The sequence below is a fragment of the Bos javanicus genome, chromosome 1 (genome assembly GCF_032452875.1).
Source record: "Bos javanicus breed banteng chromosome 1, ARS-OSU_banteng_1.0, whole genome shotgun sequence".
NCBI classification, from domain to species: domain Eukaryota; kingdom Metazoa; phylum Chordata; class Mammalia; order Artiodactyla; family Bovidae; genus Bos; species Bos javanicus.
This window is the reverse complement of record NC_083868.1, coordinates 131,245,991-131,269,685: the sequence shown is the minus strand read 5'-3', so window position 1 is coordinate 131,269,685 and position 23,695 is coordinate 131,245,991. Positions and strand designations below refer to the sequence as shown.

The window sequence follows — 23,695 nt, the reverse complement described above, 5'->3', positions numbered from 1 at the left end:
CAGCGGTTGTGTAAATTCAGCTAAGTCCAATTTTAAACAAAACCTGAGATGGTAAAGATGAGGGGCTTTGCTCTCACATAGGCAGCTTTTGACTGCACCAACAGAAAACCTAACCAGAAAGGACTTCAACGATAAAGGAAATGAATTATCTCACACAACAGAAAGTTTCAAAGTTGTTTCGGTTATTTCAGTAGCTCTATGAAGTCATCAAGGAACTGAATTCTCCCCCTTTCGTCACTCCTCATCTTCATCTTATTGATGCATTTTCTTCATTTCATTCTCCCTCATGATCTCAGTAAAATAATGACATGAAGACAATGAGATCTCAAAACAGGAAAACTGGGATCACTTTCTCCTGGGCAACTCTTGTGAAGAGCAAAGAAAACTTTCCCCAGAATCCTACACCACAGCAGGCTCCTGCTGATTGGCCAGACTGTGTCACATGACCACTCTTCAACCAATCACTGACAAGCAGATGTTGAGTCTATTAGTTTAATCAAGCAACCCCTGGGCACTGGATATTGAAAAAAATCAAGGTTAGATCAACAAGAAAAAACAGGGGAAATGACTCTTGACAGATAATCAGCATTATCTGTTGTGTTTGCAAGTCAGGGAATCACAATATGACATTCACACATGAGAAGGAAGTTCTGTGCCAGTCAATGGGACTACAAAAGAACTTCAAGGTATCTGACCTACTTACTCAGCTCAAGACTGGCTTCACATATTTAATAAATATTTCTTATGTTTAGACATCTTTAAGCAAGTATTTTAGCAAGGCAGTCTGGTAGAGTAGGATTAGACAGACCTATGTACCAATCCTGGCCCCATGACTTGAATGTACATAAGGGACCTTGCCACACTATTCCAAGGTGGGTTCTTTTTCTTTTAATCTTGTATCCATTGTGGAGATTAATAAACAGAGAATCTCGGTGTGTAGTAAGCAGTATGAAATACAAGGATTGAGATTATCTTCTAAATTATAATCCAAGGATTATAAATGGACTGCCCTGATTTATAATAAAGGCTAATCATTGCTAAAATTATCCTACAGAATTTAACTCGTGAACATAGGTTGATAAGGGAATCAATCCACACTAGCATCATAAGTACAAACCTAAAATATTTTTAGCAAAGGACTGCTGCAAGATATATTTGGTTAAAACTGTAATAACAGAAGAAAATAAGTCCTCATCAGCAGACTAGACATTCTGCTTTCAGATAAAAGTAAGAATTTATTGAAATAAATGGTGCCTTAGCAGAGACATTGCAAATGCTTATTCAGAATAAATAAGGACAGTAAATAAACACAGTATAACTTCCAATTTCTTCCCATCTCCAACATTTCTATAACATTCTTATACTGAACTTCACAAAGTTTCACTTTTAAAAGAATGTTTTATTGAAGTATAGTTTATTTACAATGTTGTGTTAATTTCTTCTGTACACCAAAGTGTTTCAGTTATACATATTATATACATTGTTTTTCATATTCTTTTCCTTTGTGGCTTATCACAGGATATTGAATATAGTTCCCTGTTCTATACAGTAGGACTTTGTTGTTTTTCCATTCTATATATAATAGTTTGCATCTGCTAATCCCAAACTCCCAGTCCATCCCTACATCATCCGCTTCTTCCCCTTGGCAACCACAAGTCTGTTCTCTGTGAGTCTGTTTCACAGATATGTTCATTTGTGTCATATTTTAGATTCCACATAAAAGTGACATCATATGGTTTTTGTGGTTCTATAAAGTCTCACTTTTAAGCCCCTACTACTCATCTCCAACATGTACTGTTTTGGTTGCTCATCTGATAGCTTGCCAGCCCTCATTCTGGTATCTGAAGATGTCAAAATCTGATCCACTTTACCTCTTCCCAGTTTGTACTGAGAACTTAATCTCATCTTTATGCTGGTTGCAATGCACACACCTTTCCACCTGACTGCTGCCTTCCTCCCCTCAGCATATATGATCTTCCTACCCTTTCATGAGAGTTGGACCATAAAGAAGGCTGAGCACCAAAGAATTGATGCTTTCAAACTGTGGTGCTGGAAAAGACTCTTGGGAGTCCCTTGGACAGCAGGGAGATCAAACCAGTCAATCCTAAAGGAAATCAACCCTGAATATTCATTGGAAGGACTGATACTGAAGCTAATGCTCCAATACTTTGGCCCCCTGATTGGAAGAACTGACTCACTGGAAAAGACCCTGAAGTTGGAAAAGACTGAAGGCAGGAGGAGAAGGGGGTGACTGAGGATGAGATGGTTGGATGGCATCACCAGCTCAATGAACATAAGTTTGAGCAAGCCCTGGGAGATGGTGAAGGACAGGGAAGCCTAGTGCACTGCATTCCATGGGGTCCCAAAGAGTGGGACATGACTTAACAACTGAACGACAACTTTTGTGAAGGAAGAGGGTCAGGGTTTCTGCTCAGGGAGCCTTCTGTGGAGATCTAGCCCTCAAGGATCCACATAGTCCTCCTCTGCCTTGTACCATGCTAAGGCTCAACTCAAGTTCATAGTGGGTCATCCCAAGGGGAGCTGGGACATCAAGATGAGAGCTCTTGAATCAGACAACATCTGAGTTCAAATCTTGGATCTGCTGTTTACCAGCTCTGTGACTTTGGGCAAGTTCTGTCTAACTTTTTAAAGGACCTCAGTTTCCTCTTCTTCAAAATAGGGATAATGTCAGATTTCTCTGCCTGGTTTTATTGACTATTGAATAAACTAATGTATGTAAAGGGTTTTTGCATAGTACCTGGAACATGATATGAGTAAAGAATTAATATAATAATTATTGGCTGCTCACAAAACACTTTCTGGGTCTATGTCTTGGCTTACAGGTTTGACTGAAATCCCTATAGATAATGACCACCAGGAAAAACAGATCTCCTCCTCTGCCCAACTCTTCCATCAGGTCCTGTTGGCCCTTCACCACATGGGAGGAGGTTTTGTGTCAACTGAACTTTCCCTTCTGCCACTAACCCACACTAGAATCAAAGATGCCAATTCTGGGACTTCTCTGGTAGTACAATAGATAGGAGTCCATCTGCCAGTGTGAGACTCATGTTCGATCCCAGAGCCCGCCCTGCCACAACTACTGAGCCAGTGTGCCTAGAGCCTGTGCTCCACAACAAGAGCAGCCACCAAGAGAAGCCTGAGCACTGAACCTAGAAAGTAACCTTTGCTCAGTGTAACTAGAAAAAGCCTGTGCGCAGCAATGAAGATCCAGTGCAGACAAATAAATAAATAAAAACGAAGCCAGCCCTGTCCTGGAGACAGGTGTTCCCTTATAGGTTTTGAGGGAAAGTTATAATAAGAGCAGAGCAACATGCTTGCAGAGGGCAGTATTGCCACAGGGGTGCATGAGGGCACACGCCTCTGGAAAGCAGTGGAGAAAGAATGCCAAGAGGTAAGATGGGGGTGAGGTGCTGGGTGGGGGGGAAGAGGAATTATTCCAGCCTGGAGCCATGGGACTTAAAGAGACCCATGCTGAAGACCGCCATTGTCCTGCCATGTCTTCAATCTGATGAAAACATAAATATATTAGGAGAGTGAAGGAGGGGAATTTACCTATCAAGGAATCACTTAACGGTTTGCACATTTTGTTTAGAAATATGGAGAAGCAAAGTGATTCTGGAAGAAATGAGAAAGATTATCTCTGGAGAGAGGCTCTCTGGGGAACTTTGGGAAGAGTTTCATGGGAGACTTACCAGGCTTTTGTACTTCCTAACTTTTGAAACCACATGAATATACTATTTCAGTAAAGTAAAATTTAAATAATAAAAAAAGGAAAAGACCAAATTGATCAGCATATTCTAAGTCAACACTCCTCATGAACTGGTTTTTCACTCAGAGATATTTTCACATTTTATTTAAATATGGACATCAAGATCATGACTAGTTAAAGAGCAGACAGAGTGAAGTGGTATCATTTCAGAGGTGTTGCAAGCAGCTCCATCAGCATCAACACTCCCTCCAGCTTCCCCATTACAGTCTCACAGACCTGGATCCCCAGCAGTCCTCTTCTAAAATCCTGCTCCAGAAAAGCCAAGTGGTGTTCATGGCCACCACTCAGTGTTTGTGGCTCCAGAGTCAAAACCCAGTTCTGGGAGGCCCCAGAACTCCCCTTACTGATCCCTACTAAGTCAACCCTTCCTTCAAATCCTGAGCACACACATATTTGTATGATATATTTCCACTGGGGCTTAAATATAATCTAGCTCCTCAAGTCCTTTATTGGCACCTTGATAATTAATGAGTGTTTCAGCTCACAGAAGCTGTTAGAAGTTAATAGGACACGGTTTGGGAAGGAGAATGATGGGGGTCAGGACAATGTTAACAAAACTAGAAGGGGGGAAAACTTCCCTGGTGGTTCACTGGTTAAGAATTCGCCTTGCAATGCAATGCAAGGGTTCAATCCCTGGTTGAGGAACTAAGATCCCACATGCCATTGAGAAGCTAAACTCATACAACTGCTGAAGCCCATGAGCTGCAACTAAGACCTAATGCAGCCCAATAAATAAATATTTTTTTTAAAAAAACTGTTAAAAGTGCAAGAGCCAGCTTCAGCAGGGCCAACTATACACTGACAGAGTGAAGTGGTAGAATTTAAAACAAAATGAGGTTCTTGGCACAGTTAAGACCAGAGCTAGCTGTGATTCTGTCCAGAAGAAACAGCATCAGTGAAAGTAACTTAGAGGTATGGTATGTTACTGTCTACAAAGCTCTTCCCACTCTGTTGTCCAGTTAAAGCACATGAGAGTGTCGGGGGAGTGTGTAATTTCCTTGGTCCTGTCTTGTTGCAGCAAAGATTTGAAACGGAAGACCAGTGTTACAGCTCTGTTACAGCTCAGTTTTATTCGGCAAGCAAAGAAAAGTACACCCTCGAGGTGTAAGGGCGGGCTGATCCCAAAGGAGAGGCCTCAATCATCCTTGGCTTCCTCCTTTTATTTGTCTCCTCCCCTGCTGAGCCTGCCCTATGCAAATTGGGCTAACCAAGAAGTGGGTGTGTTTATTTCACCTGAAGTTTTCACTCCGGTCCACGGGTTTTCTTTTCTTTTCTTTTCTTTTTTTAACGGGTTTTCTTTTGTTATGCTTTCGCAGGCTTTCCCCTTTCTTTGTCTTTAAGCCACGGCCATTTTGGACTCCTTTTTCCTACTCTTAACTACCTAACAAGAGGAAGCCTCTGGGACAGTCCCTTGTGATTGCTTCTTTTGATATTCACACATAGTAGAGTTGTCTCCCACAGTGGACCAAGTCTCTGTCTTGGTCCTTCTCAGATCATTTGCACAAAGGAATCAAGCTACCATCCATTCTGTGAGCTGTCTTTAGGGAGAGGCTCATGTGACGAGAAACTGAGGCCTGCCAACAGCCACACAAATGAGCCTGGAAGCAGATCCAACTCAGTTGAGCGTTCAGATGACTGCAGCCCTCACAACATCTTGATCACACTCTCATATAAGACTTTGGGTCAGAGCCACCCAACTAAGCTGCTCCTGAATTCTCTACCCTCAGAAAGGCGATGAGATAATAAAAGTTTGCTGTTTTAAGCCACTAACTTTTGGAGTAATTTGTTACACTGAAGCCAAGAGAAGTCAAGTGATTTGCCCAAGTTCTCATAGTAATTAGAAGCGCTAGGTCTTAAATTCCATTTTTAGAGCTCTTTCTACACAACCATCAACTTGCTCCACAAGTATTTCAATGACTTTATTATTAAATAAAATATTAAGGGTTGCTGGTCTTCAGAACATGTAAAAATGATGCTTTAAAGAAACAAAAGGTACATGAAAATAAAAGTGCTTAATGTAGTCCCTTCTGCAACTGCCGAGTGCCCTAATATTCCCTGCTATTTATGTTGGGAACAGAGGCAGGTACCATAAAAAGAGGAAGTGTTATTCTGATCCTCAGTTGGGGCTTGTTGCCAGAGTTTGGTCTTATCCTCTGCAGTGTATAATTTGTGATAAAATTGGCAAGAGAATGTATGCTCCAATAACTTGGCCGATTGCATTAGGCAAATACAGAGCCTTAAAGAGCATTATTTATGATAAGAGCTGACCAAGGATTTTTACATTAAAAGAATGGGATTCGGGGAGCCCTAATGCATGTGAAACACCTGAACACAATAAAACCCAAAGGAGAAGCAAACAATGCTGGCATTCTTTTGGCTTTTATTCTTAGAAATAAAATGTGTCTTTTCTGTTCTTCATAGTCAGTGGGATTTTTTTTTTAAATCCTAAGAAACCTCACTTGCTCATACACTCCTATATTTCTCAGGCTCGGAGATTCAAGATACCTATATGTGGACTCAGTGTCTCCAGAAAGGGTCAACTCAGAGTACTAAGGCTCTCCACAGGAAAAGAGAAGAACTTTACTTGGTGGGAAGTGGAAGAGTAAGTCAGGGAATCCGTCAGGCCAATAATATTTACAGAACATCAGTGGACATGTTTCCTGAATCATGAATGACTATGACCATCCCTTGGTTTATTCTTTGGCTTCCAGTGGGGAAAGGAGAGAGAAAAGGAGTCCAAAGTAATCAGCAAGGTGGCATTATTCTTTAAGAGCTGGTCAAGCAGCTGACTCCAGGGCCAAGAAAGTTCTGTCCATTTATGAAATTTCAGGCCTATAATTGGCGGTGCAATTCGTCCATAAGCAGAGTGTCAGATAAAGAATAATTTGTGTGTGTGGTTGCTGGAATTGTTTTGAATCATTCTGATGGCTCTCATTCCAATGACTTATCAGTACACTTAAAATAAAACCCAAACTCCTTGTGGAATCTACAAAGGCCTGGGGGGTCTGGATTCTGCCAACCTCATACAGCCTTTTCCCTATACTCTTCCCAGAATCGTGGCCAGGTTTCAGCCATACTGGCTCCTTAAATCCTTTGGGTAACCTCAGTTAAGTCTCTCTCCCAGGCAGTGGTATTTCCTGCTTCTCCTACTTTACTTGCCCCTTTCCCTCTGGTTCCTTCCTTCAGGTCTCTGGGCACCTAGTGTAAAGGAGACCACCCTTCTTCCCTTGGCCAGTGTCTCATCACCCTGATTCACTGTTGGCCACTTATCACTATCAGAAATCAACTCCATATTTATTTAATGATAAAATAATATAATCTGATGATTTATTGGGCATATTCACATGCCAACCACTGTTCTAAGGATTTTCCTCATAATAACTCAATTAATCCTGATAACAATCCATTATCGTTTTCACCGCATCATTGCGGTGAGGAAACCAGGACACAGACAGGTTAAGTACTTTGCCTGAAGTGATACAACTAGTTGGTGACGGAGAGAATCACTCCGGGGTTTGTTTCTTGGTTTATGTCTGTTCTCCCATTGGGCTGTAAGCACCAGGGGAGAAGGGCGTTTGCAGGTTTTGTTCACTGCTGTATCCCAGAATGTAGCATAGTGCCTGACACATAGTACGTCATTCTTTAATGAATGAATAAGATTTCACAGACCTACCCCTACTCCCAACCTACCCCTACTCTCAACCCTTGCTCTTTCTGGGAGGTGTGTGCAGATGATATACAATCCTCTATTAACTTTCATCAAGTCGGTGAATCAAGTGATTTCTGCTCCCAACAGACTCCAGGTACTCAAATTACGGCAGTTCGAAGTATCAAAAATTCTCCTTACCTGGGAACACTCGGAGTTTGAGATAGAAGTGTCCTCCGCGTACCCACGCATGCTCTGCCCGCTCGGGGTCAAACCGGCTGTTGCAGGCTCTGCAAGCGTCAGTCCTGAGACTCGGTTTTGTTTGGTTTCAAAAGGATTCTTGGTGGAAGCCACGCCCTCCTTACCATTTTGGCTTGAGAGACGCTTAGAATTTTACAAAATTTCAAGACCCATGGGGGCTGGGGTGGGTTCTGGAGAGAAGACTCTAGGGCAGTAACCAAGAAATGTTTTAATAAGGTATTTTAGGGCGCTCTCTGAGAGATGGGATTTATATCTCGGAATTTGAAAATACACAGAAAAGGGGGGAAGGAGGGAGGTAAAAGCGGGGTGGGGGGGGCAAATATTTTGTAAAATTTGTAATAAGAAAAAGTAAAAGTTTATGATTTAAACAAAAAGTGTATTATTTCTCAAGATTGATTTTTTTTCATCTGCAGTCAACTCTGGGGAGTGGGGCAGATTAGCTTTCCGGTAGCTGAACACCTCGAGCATGCCTTGCGCTCACACTCCCTGCAGCAACCTGGAGCCCAGGCTACGAAAAGGCTCCCCGAAACCGGCACCTGGAGCTTCCCTCGGTCCCTTTTGGGAATCCCAGAGGGGCCGCAGTGAGCCAGCAGGGCCGGGGGTCCCGCAACACCTCGGCGGTCCAGACGCGGGGCTTCTAAGCTGGCCTCTTTGAAAACCTGCCGGGCGAGAGTCGTGTGACAAGTTCTCCTCTTCTCTTTCACTCCCCGTACCATCTTCTCCAAGCCAGAGTCTGCACATCGTCCTCTCCCCGTTGGGCTGTAGCTCAGTCCGGGAGGCCTAGGAGGGGAAAACTTCTGTCTACTGGAGAGGAGGGGTTGGGGGCTAGCAGGTGGGCAGAACACTGAGGCCAAGCAGGTGGGTCTAGGCTTGTGGGTCGTGACTTTCATGCTAGGTCTACTAGACTGCATTTGGAGTCCTGTCCCCTCAGCTCCAAGGCACGGAGATGCCTGTTAGAAAAGTTTAAGGCTGAACAGAAAGAAATTCTCCAGTGACTTCTTTGCGTTGGGCTGTGTGTGCACCCTGGACACTCAAAGATGAGTAACACGAAGCCACTACCTTCGACAAACTCGAAGTCTGATGGACTGCACGGGCTGTGACAGGGTTCCATATGAGGCTGAGAAAGAGGCCATGAGGTGGAGAAGGTGTAAGAGGGGGAACGTAAAAAGGGGTTTTAGCCCAGGTCGGGAATCAAAGAAGGCTCCCTAGAGGAGGTGAAACCTTGTAGGAGACCCGAGATACGCAAAGGAGTTAGGCAAAAAACCAGGTGGAACGCTCCCTAGAAAGGCACAGAGCCAAAGATAGGAAGGCTTTTTTTGAACCTTGCTGGGGAGCCAGGGGAGAGGGGACAGGGCAAGAAGTGGATGTGGATTGGGTTTTGACTGCTGAAGGCTCTCCTTCCCTTCACGTGAATGACAACGGTTCTCAGAGCGAATCCATGTTGCTCTGTGATCCAGACAACAGGCTTAGGCTGGCACGCGGCGTGCCTTGAGTAACTGCGCTGCGCAAAGAAGCGCGTACTGAGGACGTGCACACGGAGGACGTGCGCGCGGATTCTCTAGGCAAAGAAGCAAGCAGAAAAGGCACCTCCCCGGGAAGTCTTCAGCCCTGGAGTGGCGTTCGACCTTCTGCACGAACTCCAGAACGCGGATTAAGCAGGAGGCGCGTTTAGGTGACCTCTGTCCCAAGACCTGTTCTGGTGGTGACCAAAATTGCTGGTTCTCCCAGGGGCCACTTCTCCAGGACGTCTAACCCGGGATCTAAGCCTAGCAGGGAGGCAGAGCTCAGAGAGTTTACAAAGCAGTCAAGAAGGTAAAGGCATAGGCTGAGACAGCATCAGGCCAGGCCGGGGGATCTGGGGAACTCTTTCTCCAGGCCCAAAGCTAAGAAGTCTTGAATAAACCGGTGGCCAGCCAGCACTATGCAAGGACTGTACGAGGCAGCGTTGTCCGCCTAGGAGACGCCGAGATGCCGAGTGGGGATCGTGCGCTCCTCGATCCTGAGTTCCCTAGCAGCGCGAAGTTCAAGTCTCAAGGCCAAGATGAGTTGCAGGATGCTGTCTCCTGCCAGTCAGTGCAGCGTGACCCAGACAGCCTGGGGCTTCGAATTCTGGGTGGTCAGTGGCGCCCTGCCCACAATTGCCAGCCTGCCAGTGCACGCCCTTTGTAATAATCCGCTGCAGACTTCGGATTTCGAGCTGAGCTCTGAGCGCAAGATGTTTAAAGAGCAACGCGGACAAGAGGAGTAGGTGGAGATATGAGGACTGAAGGAGAGGGCGCACCTGCCCCGAGTTGCCTCGGAGCAAAAGGACTGAGTTGGCCTGGAGGCTGGAAAGAGAGAAAGGGTCTACGACCCGGTGCCAGATCCCCTCCTTCAACAGTTTTCAAGGTGTTGGTGTGCATTAACAGAAACCCCTGAGGGTTCCGGAGTGAGATTTGGAGGGAATCGCTGGACTCTGTACCTCTCTGCAGATGTGAACGTTTCTGTTATCCTTTGCCAAGCCGTCGTGATCGTCCAGTGGGACTCAAATGGCCTGGGCCCTGGACTTCGGATCCCTGGCGGACTCAGCACAGCGGTCAGTCCGCAGGCTGATCCAATCTGAGTTGGAGTTGTCTGTCCCTCTTGGAAGCCCTCCGGGAACTGGGCTGGAAAGGGCTTCTACTTGCTGGTACCTCAAGCTAAATGAAACCTCTTGAAGAGAAAACAGGGGTAGAGGGCAGGGTGAACGCCAGGGCTGGGGCTAAGAGAAGTGTGAAGAATGTGCATCTGCTCGCGAGCCCACGCGGAGGTGGCGCTCCGGGCGCGAGGTATACAAGAGAAGCCAGGTCTCAAGCCAGAGCCTAAGTGAATCAAGAGCAGGCTTGAGAATCAGTCCTCCAGTGCAGTTTATTCGTATGGCAGGTTTCGATGGCTACAGTAGTCTAGTCGAGGGTCCCGCGTTTGGCTTAAGCATTATCTAATCCTCAGACGTGGGGTGGAAAAAAAAAACAAGGTTTCAAATTCTGCACATTGGCCATCACCGCTTCCCACTGGAGTCACTTTTGGCAAATCGCGTAGCCTTCTCAAACTCAGTTTCCTAATCTGTAAAATGGGCATAGCGTCCATCTCTCCGAAGAGCGCGCCGAGGATGAAAAGGGCCCACATCTTTCTAATCGTAGAAGGAGAAGCAAAGACTTCGCCTCAAACTTGACAAACTACAATTCTAAAGAAAGAACCTCTCTCTTCCTGCCTCGTTCTATGCTTACCTCCCCCACCCCCAACCGGCCTAAGCCCGCGGAGCCACGCGCCTTTCTGGTCGGTCCTCCCGAGAGAGGCTGGTGCAAAAGCCAATAAGCCTGGAACACACGCAGGTCCTGCTGGGCCTGGGACAATGGTTTCCATTTAATAAATATTTCCCCCAAGGGCATTTCAAATCGGGCAGGCAATTATTCAAAGGAAACAGGCGCGCAGTTTGGCTCCGCGGGTTATTTCGTCCTCTTTACCCGAGGAATGCTCATCTGACGCAAGAAACGAGTCTCCCTTTTCCCTGGATGGGAAGAGGCGCCCCGGGACAAACCGACCCTGGGTGTGGATACAGCCTGAGACTCCGCTCTAAGGTCTCTGCTGAAACGGCAGAGGGGAAAATCACTCGCCCGCCGCGCTGGCCGACCTTCAGATTGCACTTCCCTAGGTTTGGACAGATGTGGAGGGAAAGTTGGAGGTTTAAATACACTAAACAATAATAACATAAATAGGAATCATGATGGAAATCCTATCCCTCGCCCCCTCCACGAAAGTGAAGAGCGGATCGCGGTGGTGCTCTTCGAGGCTCACCAACCAAGGTTTGAAAATTGTGCCGCCGGAGGCAAGGCCTTAGGGCATCGGCGTGGAACACACGGCTGAGCTCGCCCGGGTGCCGAATCCCGGGGCAGGGTGGAGGCGGAGCCGTGCCGGCGTCCAGTGAGAACGCCGCCAAAGGACCGCCCAGGGCACTGCTCGAAAAGTTTATTTCGCTTTTTAACCTGAGTTTGATATATTCTTTTTCGCTTCCAAGGATCTTTGACGGGGCAGGGGCGGGGGGAGTGCTGTCCTTGCATTTCGTGGCAAGGCTGTCCTATTTATCAACACGCGCTCTCAGCTTGCTCCCTCTGCTGTCCCCTCCCCGGGTCTTTGTATTCGAAGCCCTATTTCTCCTTTGCACAACTGGGAAAGGAAATGGGCACGAAGAGTTTTATTTGTTGACACTGCCAGAAACAAGGTGGAATCCAAATCCGGCGTCCTGAGTCGGCCGCTGGGTTCTCTGGCTCTCCGGGTCTCTCGCTCACACCTCTCCCCGCCCCCAGCAGTCACGCTCCCTCTTTCCTAGGCGGGCGCGCTAGCAGGTGCGCCCCCTCGCCTTCTCTGCTGCTGATTGGCGCCCAGGTTGGGGAGTCGCCGCCCCGCGCTTATGTCAGAGTGCGTGCCGTCCGGGCCCACCTCGCCTTTGAACTTCGCCGCTTTTGGCTCGCGTTCACCAGCCTCCCCGCATTCTCAGCCAGGTGCTGCGCTAGGCGAGGCAGCTCCGGGAAAGCCACGGGCGGGGGGGAGGGAAGCCACGGCCGTAGACACAGGAGAGAAGAGGACCCAAGAAGGCGAAGGTGGAGAGGGAGAGAAGGAGGAGCTTCTTGCCCTCTCCAGCAAATTACCTGGCCACTTAATCCCAGAGACTCCCGTACTTGGGCCCCAGCCTCTGGCACCGAGAGCCCCCCAGCCGGCCATCCTCTCCTTCCCCCGTCCTTCCTGCCCCCGCTCGTCCCCCGGGGCCTGCCTGGGTGCCGAGACTGGCATGATCAGCTGAACTTTGTGGGGTTAGCGCTTCTCTCTGGCTTCCTCTCTGCGTTGCGGAGGCGAGGGGAGCGCAGACCCCCGGCTCAGGACGGACAGACAGGCAGACCGACCACCGCGTCCAGGCTCGCCTGCCGAGCCACTGCACTCCCCACCCCAACCCGCCTAGCCTCCGGGACCATGTCCAAACCTTCAGACCACATCAAGCGACCCATGAATGCCTTCATGGTATGGTCCCGAGGCCAGCGGCGCAAGATGGCCCAGGAAAACCCCAAGATGCACAACTCAGAGATCAGCAAACGCCTAGGCGCCGAGTGGAAGCTTCTGTCCGAGGCAGAGAAGCGGCCGTACATCGATGAAGCCAAGAGGCTACGCGCCCAGCACATGAAGGAGCACCCTGACTACAAGTACCGGCCGCGGCGCAAGCCCAAGAACCTGCTGAAGAAGGACAGGTATGTCTTCCCCCTGCCCTACCTGGGCGACACGGACCCGCTCAAGGCGGCCGGCCTGCCCGTGGGGGCCTCCGACGGCCTCCTGAGCGCGCCCGAGAAAGCCCGGGCCTTCTTGCCGCCCGCCTCGGCGCCCTACTCCCTGCTGGACCCCGCGCAGTTTAGCTCGAGCGCCATCCAGAAGATGGGTGAAGTGCCCCACACCTTGGCCACCGGCGCGCTGCCCTACGCGTCCACCCTGGGCTACCAGAACGGCGCTTTCGGCAGCCTCAGCTGCCCCAGCCAGCACACGCACACGCACCCGTCCCCCACCAATCCGGGCTACGTGGTGCCCTGTAACTGTACCGCCTGGTCTGCCTCCACCCTGCAGCCCCCCGTCGCCTACATCCTCTTCCCGGGCATGACCAAGACTGGCATAGACCCCTATTCGTCAGCCCACGCCACGGCCATGTAACCCCAATCCCGGCCTGCCAGACCTGGAGGGCGGCCTGGAAGCGGGGTCTGCACCCTGTTCTCTGCGCCTAGCCGGGGCCTGCAGATGCCTCCTACCCTACCCCAGACTCTGCCTCTCTCTCTTGCACGGGAATGGTAGGGGCGTCCCGCCGGACCCAAGGCGCAGACAGGTGCCAGAAACTTGTGAACGGTTATGACAGCTATACAGCTGCCCCTACCGCGAAAGTCCCCAAACGAACCTCCGACTGTGCCCTCTTTGGACAAAAAAAAAGTAGGCAGTTTTGCTTTATTTATGTCCCCTTCTCTTTACTCTGATGGGCTTTGGACTCCAGAACTCCCAGATCCTGGTATTATATCTAGAATATGCATATTTTTTTTCTTTTGCACCCTGAAGAAATAGCTGTCTCTTGTGTTTTGCCATCAGACACAACTAGGTGCCATTTGCTCTTCATGTGTGGGGGGAAAGGCTTAAAAGTTTAAAACCACAGAAAGGAAAACATTTCTATTCAAAATCATGCTATGACAGTGTTTGCTTCTTTAAAAGGTAAAACAAAAGGACCCACATGGTTATTTACTTTGTATTAAAGCAGTGCTCCTAGAGACCTAAGTTTACTTTTAGACAGAATGTCAGGTTATAAAGTCAGGAAGTAGAAAGTGAACAAAAATTAAAAAAAAATAAAAACATCTTCAATGGTCATAAATGTTTTGACAATGTCTTGGAAATGTACCTAGAAGGATTTCACCTCCTTACTCTGTTCATTTGTTGAACAAAGATGTTTTGAATAAAGACAATCTGTCATTGCAAAAAAGTAATCTTTGATGTGCATAAAATCTGAAGTGGAGAGGCAAGGTCTGGGGAGCTGGGTGGCTAGGAGGCAGAGTGTACACAGAGCGACTCCAGCAGTGGCGCTGGCAGCTGGCCTGCATGGGCTGAGCTTGGTGGCCCTTGGGGTCGGGTGCCTAGGGGCCCAGAGTCTAGGGTTTGTCCCTATCATGCCCTCTGGATCCACTTTTTGCCTTTAGAGGCTGGACAAAGTTATCTGTTCCTGGGACTTCACTCCTTCCTTGCATTTTTCACAAAGTGGTCAGACCGCTTGAAGGAGCAAATGAACTAAGACAAAGGCCAACCTAGACTTCTGAAATTTGAGTGCATTTTCTTCTTTTAAACCAACTCCAAAGGAATGGAGAAAAGTACCAAGTCTAGAGGGAACCAGTTGCCCACAGAGCTCCATGTCCTGCTGTGGGTGTTTAAGTTCAATGCCAGGGAAAGAGAAGTGGAATGGTTTTTTGGTTATTTGTTTGTTTGTTTTAAATAGGTTGTCTGAAAATGCTGTTTCTAGGTCTTCTGGGGGTTGGGGGTTTGATACTGGTTTCTGTGTTTTATAAAAGTCTAAGAAACATTGAAAAACATGTGGTAGTTTCCCACTCTTGACTGTGGGAGACTTTTTGCTAAGACCCTGCAGATGTAAAGGGAAAAGACAGGCGATAGTGACACAGCTCCCACATGGAATTTTTTTAAACATCATAAAAATTAAATAACTCATAGCCCTTTGTGTTTATTAAGGAAGGGAAATGGCCTTTTTCTTATCCCTGGTGGGTGAATGTTAGCTTGAAGATTACTCTGGTTTTCACAGGGAGAAAGGACCGTCTGATTCCTTCCAGAACTACTCTTTGGAACTTGTTCTCAAAATCGAAGGGTGCCCCCCTAATCCTTGTCTCCCCCCAGTCTCATCCCCACAGCCGAGCTCACCAGTATTTTTGAGGTCGGTTGCTTTTCTCACTGGCTTTGATAAGGTGCGGGGTCGAAGCGGGGCGGGGCGAATCGGGGAGCAGCCTAGCGGCTGGGCTGCTTTCTGCTGCTGTTGAGGGATTTGTGCCCTGCCTCGGTTGTTTCCAAAGAGTCGGTGGCTGCAAGTGCACTGAAACGTTGTCAACAGACACCAAAGCCTAAAACCACGGATTAGCATATTGTCCTCAAAACAATTAGAAGTGTTTGAGGTGTTATTTGGAGCCTATTCATCTGAGCCCCTTTGTCAAAGGGGGATTTTCATTACTGAAAAAAAAAAAAAAAGTTAGCAGTTGTCCATCTGGCTGAGCTGAATAGCAAAGTGATCCGTGTTGTATATGCTTTTCTCATTAAGAGCTCTTTTGAGACCGATGTTAGAATTAAATGGTATAACACAATTAACATACACGGGCGCTGAATAGGAAGGGACGCCTATAAATAATAGATAGATAAATAAATGAGCGATCAGGCGTAGGTAAACAAAGGCGGACTGGGGGACGGGGCGGGGGCGGGGAGCGGGGGGAGGCCGGGCGGGCTGCGCCACGCTTACTTAGCATCACAAAACCCTCTTACAAATCGAGACAATTAGGAAGTGACTTGCCTCTGGTGGCCGTCGGGTCTGGGGGCTCCGGGCGCTTAGGGAAAGCCCCTCCTCCCGCCCCCTAGGAAGCCCTGGAGGCCCAGGGCGGAGGCTTCGCGGTTTCGCTATGATATAACCTCAACTGACAGTCCTGTCAACCGCTCTGATCTCCCTCATAGCTCAGTGTCCCTTAACATCTTCTAAGATGGAGCTTACAGGGGTCTGGGTGTCTCCCCGCAGAGCCCGGCGCACCAACACCCCGGGTCCACAGAGAACCCCAGGCCGAGGAGGAACCCGGCGCACCGCACCGCCGGCCGGCCCAGCCGAGTTCCAGGCGGGGTTAGGCTGGGAAGGGGCACCAGGTGGGTCCGAGTGTGGAGGGCTTCAGGCGGCGGCAGTTGGAAAACTGAAACCCGTGTTCCCGACTGAGCCGGCCCTGGGGACTCGGAAGGGAGCTCCAGGAAACTGGGTGCGCCGTGGCTCCGAGGCGCCGGTGCGCCGGCTGCTGGGTCGCCGAGGCTTCTTTCCAGCCAGCAGGGAGCAGGGGGCCCAGCGCAGGTCCTGGGACCTAAAGCCGCAGACCTAGCTCCGGCCGTTTCTGCCGATCACACCTCCTCTCTATTCCGGGCTGTTGGATATACGCAGCTGTCTGCGCTCCTGGGGTCTGGTCCCAGCAGGGACCTGCCTGAGCTCTGCCTCCCGCGCCCCGCGGGCCGCCGAGCCTCTACCGAGGTGCGCGGCCGGGACTCGCCCCAACAAACCGCCCAAATCCTCCCCGTCAAGCCGTTGACGGGCCGATTACTGACTTTGAAGTCAGACGCAGACAAAAAGAAATCCCCTGGGGGTGGCGGCGGGGGGGGGGGGGGAGCAGTCCCTGTCAAACCTGTTTGCTCACAACTGTCTCTTTCTTTAAAGAAAATCATTAAAGCAAACCTGTAGGGAGAGCAGTGCCCCGCCCGCCGGAGTCGAGAAGAGCCGCTTCTCCCGAGCGCGCGACGCGCAAGGAGCCACCAGGAGTTCTTTCGGGCAGACTGCTCGGTCGGGAGAATGAGCGCTCCCTCTGCGCGCCGGGCGCCCGAGACTCTGCAGGAGGCCACTCCGTCGACCCCTGTGAGCTTGGCGCGCGTCCCACGGCCCGAGAGCCCGGGACTTCTGCCCACCACCCGGGCCTCCTTCGGGCAGGTTCTGCAGGGCAGATCCGGGCCTCTTGCCTGCGGGTGCGATTGCTTCCAGGGAACAACCACAACAAAAATTGACCCAATAGAAGCTGCGCTTGCCCGTGCCTTTCCTCAACTGGGCTTTTGCTAGGAGCGCGGAAACCTGGCCAACAGACCTGTCGCTCGGGATGTCAGCGGGCGGCGCTGGCCCGGCAGAGGCAGAGTTGTTTGGCTGTTAGGTTTTCTTTTTTAAACCTTGGCAGCCGTTTTGTTCAAGGACACACTGGCCACATTCTTCTGGGAGATGCAGGATGGTTGGATCCCCTCCGCCCCTGGCTTCTCCTGGAGACCCTTTGCAGCTTTTCTTGTTTTGGATCCTACTCCAAACACCTTCCCCAGTTTTGGATCCTACTCCAAACACCTTTGATACCCTTCCAGTTTCTTTTTTAATATCAATTTCCTTAGAACTGCTAACTTCATTGATGGGAAAGATCGGCTACTTAAGAGTAAGACGTACTGAGGTGGTAGTGGCTGGGTTCTGAGACCCCTTAATATTTGCATTTTAAAATACGATCTAGGTAACCTCCGGGAATCCCTCCAGTCATCTAAAACGGGATGATATTTCAAACAGGGTAGGGCCTAGAGGACTTTCATTATATCACAACATCCAGAGAACCCACTCTAGCGTGGGCAGCTTCTTTGGAGAGATCCCAGACTGCCAAGGCCCGGGAAACGTGGAGAGCGGTGGCACCAGGATTGCCCTGGAGGACTCGTGTTTTTTTTTTTTTTTGTTGTTGTTTTTTTCGGCTCCTCCTCAGCTCAGGCCTTGCCACCATTGTTCAAGCGGACAATGAATTTCAAGTCATTTGAATTTGAATATCCGGTAACTCACAAGATTGCTGTTAAGAACTCTCATCTCTTTACTGAGCTCACTGTACCTGTGTTTAAGTGTTAAAAGAGGAAGACAGAGGCAGAAGGGGCCCATTAGATTTGGGTTCAGGAGACGCTGGGGCCGGTGCTTCGTGCCTCCGCCGAGGGGCGCGCGCTCCTAGGCTGTGGCCCTGCCCTGGCCTCGGAGACCTCGCAGACCCAGGTGCACTGCTTGGGCTGATTTCTTTCTTGGCGCTATGGAATGAGACTTATCCTGGAGCCAGAAACGCTAGCGCAGGGCCGCCGCAAAGTAATGAAGAAACAACATTAAGTTGGGGGAGGGTGTGCGCCGCTAGAAATCCTGGGGCGTCCACACCACAGACCGCAACCCGAGACTTGCGGTCGCCTTGCCTGAATCTCGGCTCTGTGCGCGCCTGGGGCCGGCAGCTTGGTAGTGTCCGCCGTGGCACTGGGAGGGGACTGAAGGAGAGAAGAGGGAGCTTCGACACTTCCTTCTCGTCCAGCCCCCTGATCTGCGTCCAGCTGAGCGTCACTCGTGAACTCCTCGCCTGTCCCTGGGGCCCGGGTGTGACTTGTGCTCTCGGAAAGCGGGAAGAGCCCCAAGCCCAGGACGTTCTTGGGCAGCCTCCCTAGATTCTCCGCCCTCTTTGCTCACATCTCTGCTCTAGGCATCCTCTCTGACCCCCAAAGGCCCCAAGAATTTGGTACGAGTTGGAAAAGGGAGCAGGTGCCTAGGCCGGATAGAGACCGAAAGAAGTCCACGAGCTTCCTCTTTGCTGCCAAGTGGAGGAGTTGCGCTACTCTGGCAGCCGGTGGCCGTTTCCAAACTTTTTTACTCTTGGGCTGGGAGAAGCAATGCATTCGGGATCCCCGCCTTCGAGGCAGGCACTGAAGGGACTTCGGAAAACTCTGCCGGCCTGCAGGGTTCCACTCGGCCTGGAACTGGGAGGAGACCCCACGGACGCGTGCTGGACGATCCACCGCACATGAGTGCGGGTCCTCCTTGCACCTCCAGGCCTTTGCGCCATTCGCCGCTCCCTGCCTCTCCAGGGTGTTTCAGGGTCCGGCCGCACCTCGGAGCCCGGAGGCTCTGCGGGCGCTAATAGGCGGTGAGGAGGGGAGGTGGGTGGGAGGCGCGTGCCGGGTGCGGCGGGAGAGCTGGAGCGGCGCACCCTCCTAGCTGGCAGAGGGCGGAGATCCCGGAGTCCCGAGTGCCGCTTAGCTGCTCCCGACTTCCTGCAGCCGGGCCAAGCCCCCGCGGGCTCTCCGGGCGCCCCGCCCGGGGACCGAGGGAGGAGGGAGAGGAGAGGGAGGGAGCCGGCGGCCGAGGCGCACGCCTCCAGTCCGCGTTAGCCCGGCACCCCCCGTGGCGCGGCGAGTCAATGGGATTTGCACACTCGAGGTGTAACAGCATTACTGCATTAATTACCATTTCCATTTCACGTCCAGATTGTTTACTTATCTGCGGGAAACATATGTCGGGAGAAGTTCACATTCCGGATTCTGCTCCGCTGCCCAAGGTGCAATTCCGGGGAGGCGGCGAGGGGGAGGGGAGGGCTTCAGATTTTTTATTACACCCTCTAGCCTTATCTGCCGCTGTAAATTATGAGGATCCTCCATTGAGCATATGGAGATTATATACTTTTTTGAATATCGTTTCCCAAAGCCTGCAGATTTTCACTTTGAAATGAAACAATCCTCCGCCTGCTCCCTCGGGGCCTGGAGCCTGCTGCGCTCGTCTGCGCGACCCAGGGGACCCTTTTTGCTGGGCCAGGCTCGCACCCATGTCCCTAGTGCCGCGGCCAGCGCCCAGTGGAGCCCTGTTTCCAGAATCTGAAATAATTTCACTAGGAAAACCTAGTCGTACGAGGTGTTCGAGGACCCACGCGGCGCTCTGCTCGGTTTTCTGCACCTCAACCCCGGACTTCTGCGTAGTTTGCAGCTTTTTCATTTCGGATACCCGCGTAGACGCGAGCTCACTTCTGCCCTCTTCCTACGCTGGGCGGCTCCAACCCCGAGGCGAGGGTCGAGTTGTCCACGCCCGCCCACTGCCGCCTCTCTTGCGCTCGAGCATTTCAAAGGTTCCCCAGGGCTTTGGTCTTGGGACAACCCCGGCTTGAGACCGCTTCTTGCAAACCCCGAACGGAAATCCTGCGAGGAAGGCAACTGCTTCCCATTCCCGGGAGAAGCAGGACCTACCAGAGCAGCGCAACCGAATCCCATCTTTCTTATCTCCCCGAGACTCCTTTCAGGCTGAGATCAGAGAGGGAGGGAAAAGGAAGAGAGAATCATTGTTCTTCTTTTTTTTTAATTTAATATACCAAGCCACCCGTTCAGGTCATTTATATGCTTAATTTAGTGATAAAAGTCAATAAGCACAATCACAGGACTCTCCCCTCTTTCAGTTTCTTTTGACCATATTTTTTTTCACAGTAATTGGAAAACCAGTAAAACATATATGCCACTGATTTCCACCCCCTTCCTTGTTCAATGCTTTGTCTGCAATGCAATTATAAGAAATGTGCTTTTGTAATTTGTTTGGGTTTTTTTTTTTTTAGAACATAAGGGGGAAAAGATACCTTCTATGCGATTATTTTTTATCTTGTTTGGGTTCGATTTGCAGAATTACACACACCCTGTTTATAGACACCCACTCTCAAAAACAAAATCAGAAATTTCCTTGATTTTTATGATTCTAAATATCCCTTGGGAAGCCTAGTGTGATGTTATAGCAGAAACAATTAAATGGACCAAAGTAATGCAATTAAGAAGGAGAAAAAATAAGCCGGTAGAATGTGGAAATAAACAGATTCTTTTCCACTAAGTATTGTTTTGGGATTTCTAATTTTTTCTTTGAGACTTCTAAGAAAATTGTGAGGTGTCACTTCTCTCTTCTGGTCTATCTGTAATTGAATCTAGGTCACTATTCTAAAGCAAGAAAAGTCTGCTTCCCACTTTCTTACATCAGGCTGAAATTTGGGGAGGGACAAGGGTCTCGCAATTTCATTTAAAATGTAATGGTGGATGAACTGATAAGCAAATAGGGAAAAAGGAGTCTGCTAAAAAGAAAAAAGGGGAGGGGGGCATGGTTTTAATATGCTCCAGATGGGGGGAAAATGATTTACATGAGAGTTTATTTCCTCTTTGCTGATATGAAAGAATTACAGATACAAAACTCACTGATCTATAGAATAAAAAAAGAAAAGAAATGTTATTTTCCTGTAAAGGTGTCAGTTCATTTATATTCATTTAACCATCCATCCATCAATTCACTTTCTCACTCCGTGCACATTCTCTCTGGCTCTGTTAAATCTTCCCCCATCATACACTTTGCTGGAATATGCAATGAAGTTTTCTTTCTTTAAAATAATGTGAGAGTGAGATGAAATAGGTAAAGATAGGTAAAGAGGGAAGGTTTTGTTGTTGTTTTCAAATATCCCTGACAATTTAACATTATGATTTTAGGGCAAAATTTTAACCATAGTCACCTTTCATTGTTGCTGCAGTTTGAGCCTGAAAGATTATATGCAGAGAATACACGATTATTTTTTCATAAAATATTCATACAGTAGAAAGAGGTTTACCAGTTGAAAACCTTTGTGTAACATAGAAATGTACCAAAGGATGAATTCTTATGTAGAGTCAGATGTTGGGTCAGTAATGCATTGTTTTATTAAAAGAGTTGTTATGGACATGAGCAAGTTCACATTTCCCTGAAGATTTCCTGCTTGGTCAAGGTATGAGCAGCACAAAATCTTCTGTGTTGAGAGTTGAAAGGTCTAAATACCTGTGAAGCAAAATTTGCATATATCAAGAAAGAAATGAGAGGTGCTCTCATTTGGGGATTCCCAAGGGGAGACAATTACTTAAGAAAAGGTATTACTTTTCTTGAAATAAAAGATGATGATAGATGCTTTTCACCCAAATAAAGTGGTAGTATAGTATCACTTCCTGGAGAAGGAAATGGCAACCCACTCCAGTGTCCTTGCCTGAGACTCCCAGGGACGGGGGAGGCTGGTGGGCTGCCATCTATGGGGTTGCACAGTCAGACACGACTGAAGCGACTTAGCAGCAGCAGCAGCAGCATAGTATCACTTCCAGTTTAAAGTCACCCAAATGGATGCTTGGAGACCTAAGCAAGGACAAGATCAACTGTCAACATCTGATGATGGTTTCACAGTTAAGAAAAACAGTAAATGCATTCCCATAGAAGTTTATCTACCCTGAAGACTAATTCTTTCATTCTCCCCTCCCCTTTCTCGTTCTTCCTCCTCCTACTTATGTTTAGTTTTCCTTTTTAGAATGTGAACACTGCTGTCAGATCAGAAATTTCCTTCATAGGTCTTCATAAATTATCAGCATCATTTTTCATCATGCTGGTTTCTTCCCAGTCTCACATCCTTCTGCTATGGTAATACATTTACTTTCCCATCTAATTTTTAATCAAACCAACTGAATATGAGGCAAAAGGAATAACAGCTTGGCCAGAAGTTAAGATATTTCATGTGTGTTTCTTACCGCAAACTCCATAGATACACTTGAAGCGAGTGCTTATAAGTTACCTGGATGAGATGACACTTTTAAGGCATTTAAAATGTTCTCCTTATCATTGTCTTTTACATCCTGGGTTTTCCGGACTGTTTGCAATACTTGTACCTAATAAGAAGGGTCGATTGGCTTTGAATTCTCTTTGAGAAGGAAATTGACAAGAAAAAAACTGAAGTCATCTGTAGCTGAACTTGGTCCAAATACACTCCTAGTTTACAGTGAGCCATTTATATATGAATATAAATATGCTACACTCTGAGTTAAAGTGAGCACAAACAAGGTGTAAATACAAACAATTTACTATCTGCTGTTGTGACAGCTCTAGCTGTCTCTTGGGTTCAAATCCACCTTGTTACCACTGGCTTGGTAAAATTCAAAGTGTATTACACAACTCACTGTAGCAGTCTTCACAGCTAATTTGTTAGGTGGAGAGGATTGTCATCAGATGGAGGTCATACTGTCATATTAACAACTTTTACTCCCTTTGCAGATGGACGAAGTTACTCCAACAACTTAAAATGTGTTTTAAACAACAATAAAATGTGTTTCTTGAAAACACATTTGGTAGTAAACAGGTTAAATGAGTGATCATGGCAGTAGGCTTGGATTTTTTATTTTAGGAAATTTCATCGGCAAATCTGAAGCCACGCCTGTCATTAGTTCTCTCTATGTCCTAGTCCCATCCTTCTGCAGGTGGTCTCTTGAGGAGTTCTCCTGGCACACTAAGACTGCCCGTCCCTTTGGGGGTTGCCTCTTGCTCTCTCATACCAACTCTCAGAGGACATTCTACAGGGACATTTTATTCTTACCTTCTCTTTTTTTCTTCTTTTAATGGGAACAAAAATTCGGTTATCTCCACTGTCCACCTTTGTGCGATGTGATGGGCTTCTAAGTCATCAAACCCACTGAAAGAAGGAGCCCTCATCCCCTTAGGAGACAATCTGGAGGAAAACAGGTAAATTGGTTCAAGACAAACTGTTGCCAAAAAGAAAATTACCAATATAATTTCACTGTTCTTAGCTGGGGAGGGCTCAAACAAAGGATAAAGTCTGGAAAAAAAAAAATTTGGATTGACACCAAAAGGGATTTGTATTAATTTCTGTCTTTTGGTCATCCTCTGGATATCCAAACAGCATTCTTTAGTTAGTAAGGTGGGGAAAGGCCTTGATCCATGAATGCACTTGTCAACCCCTATGGTTCAAATTCCTTATTTTCCTGAATGGGCAGCTAGTCACCATGACCCAGGGCAATCCAGAGCCCTTAAGTGACAGTTCCACAAAACTGTCAGTAAAACAGGGTGGGAATGGAAAGATGGAGGGAGTGCCATATGA

At 48.4% G+C, this 23,695-nt stretch overlaps 2 protein-coding genes across 2 annotated transcripts; one reads left to right on the top strand and one right to left on the bottom strand.

The window, feature by feature from the left end:
- Nucleotides 1-7,177: 7,177 nt before the first annotated feature.
- On the bottom strand, nt 7,178-18,844 carry LOC133252926 (uncharacterized). The gene is made up of 4 exons (XM_061425944.1): nt 18,618-18,844; nt 18,207-18,393; nt 16,702-17,157; nt 7,178-8,477 (listed from the first exon to the last, which is right to left on the bottom strand). The coding sequence occupies exons 1-4, from the start codon at nt 18,842-18,844 to the stop codon at nt 8,175-8,177; spliced, it is 1,173 nt and encodes a 390-aa protein (XP_061281928.1). The 3' UTR covers nt 7,178-8,174.
- Nucleotides 12,162-14,272, top strand: SOX14 (SRY-box transcription factor 14). Its single transcript, XM_061420880.1, has one exon. The coding sequence runs from the start codon at nt 12,681-12,683 to the stop codon at nt 13,401-13,403; it is 723 nt and encodes a 240-aa protein (XP_061276864.1). The 5' UTR covers nt 12,162-12,680; the 3' UTR covers nt 13,404-14,272.
- Nucleotides 18,845-23,695: the final 4,851 nt, after the last annotated feature.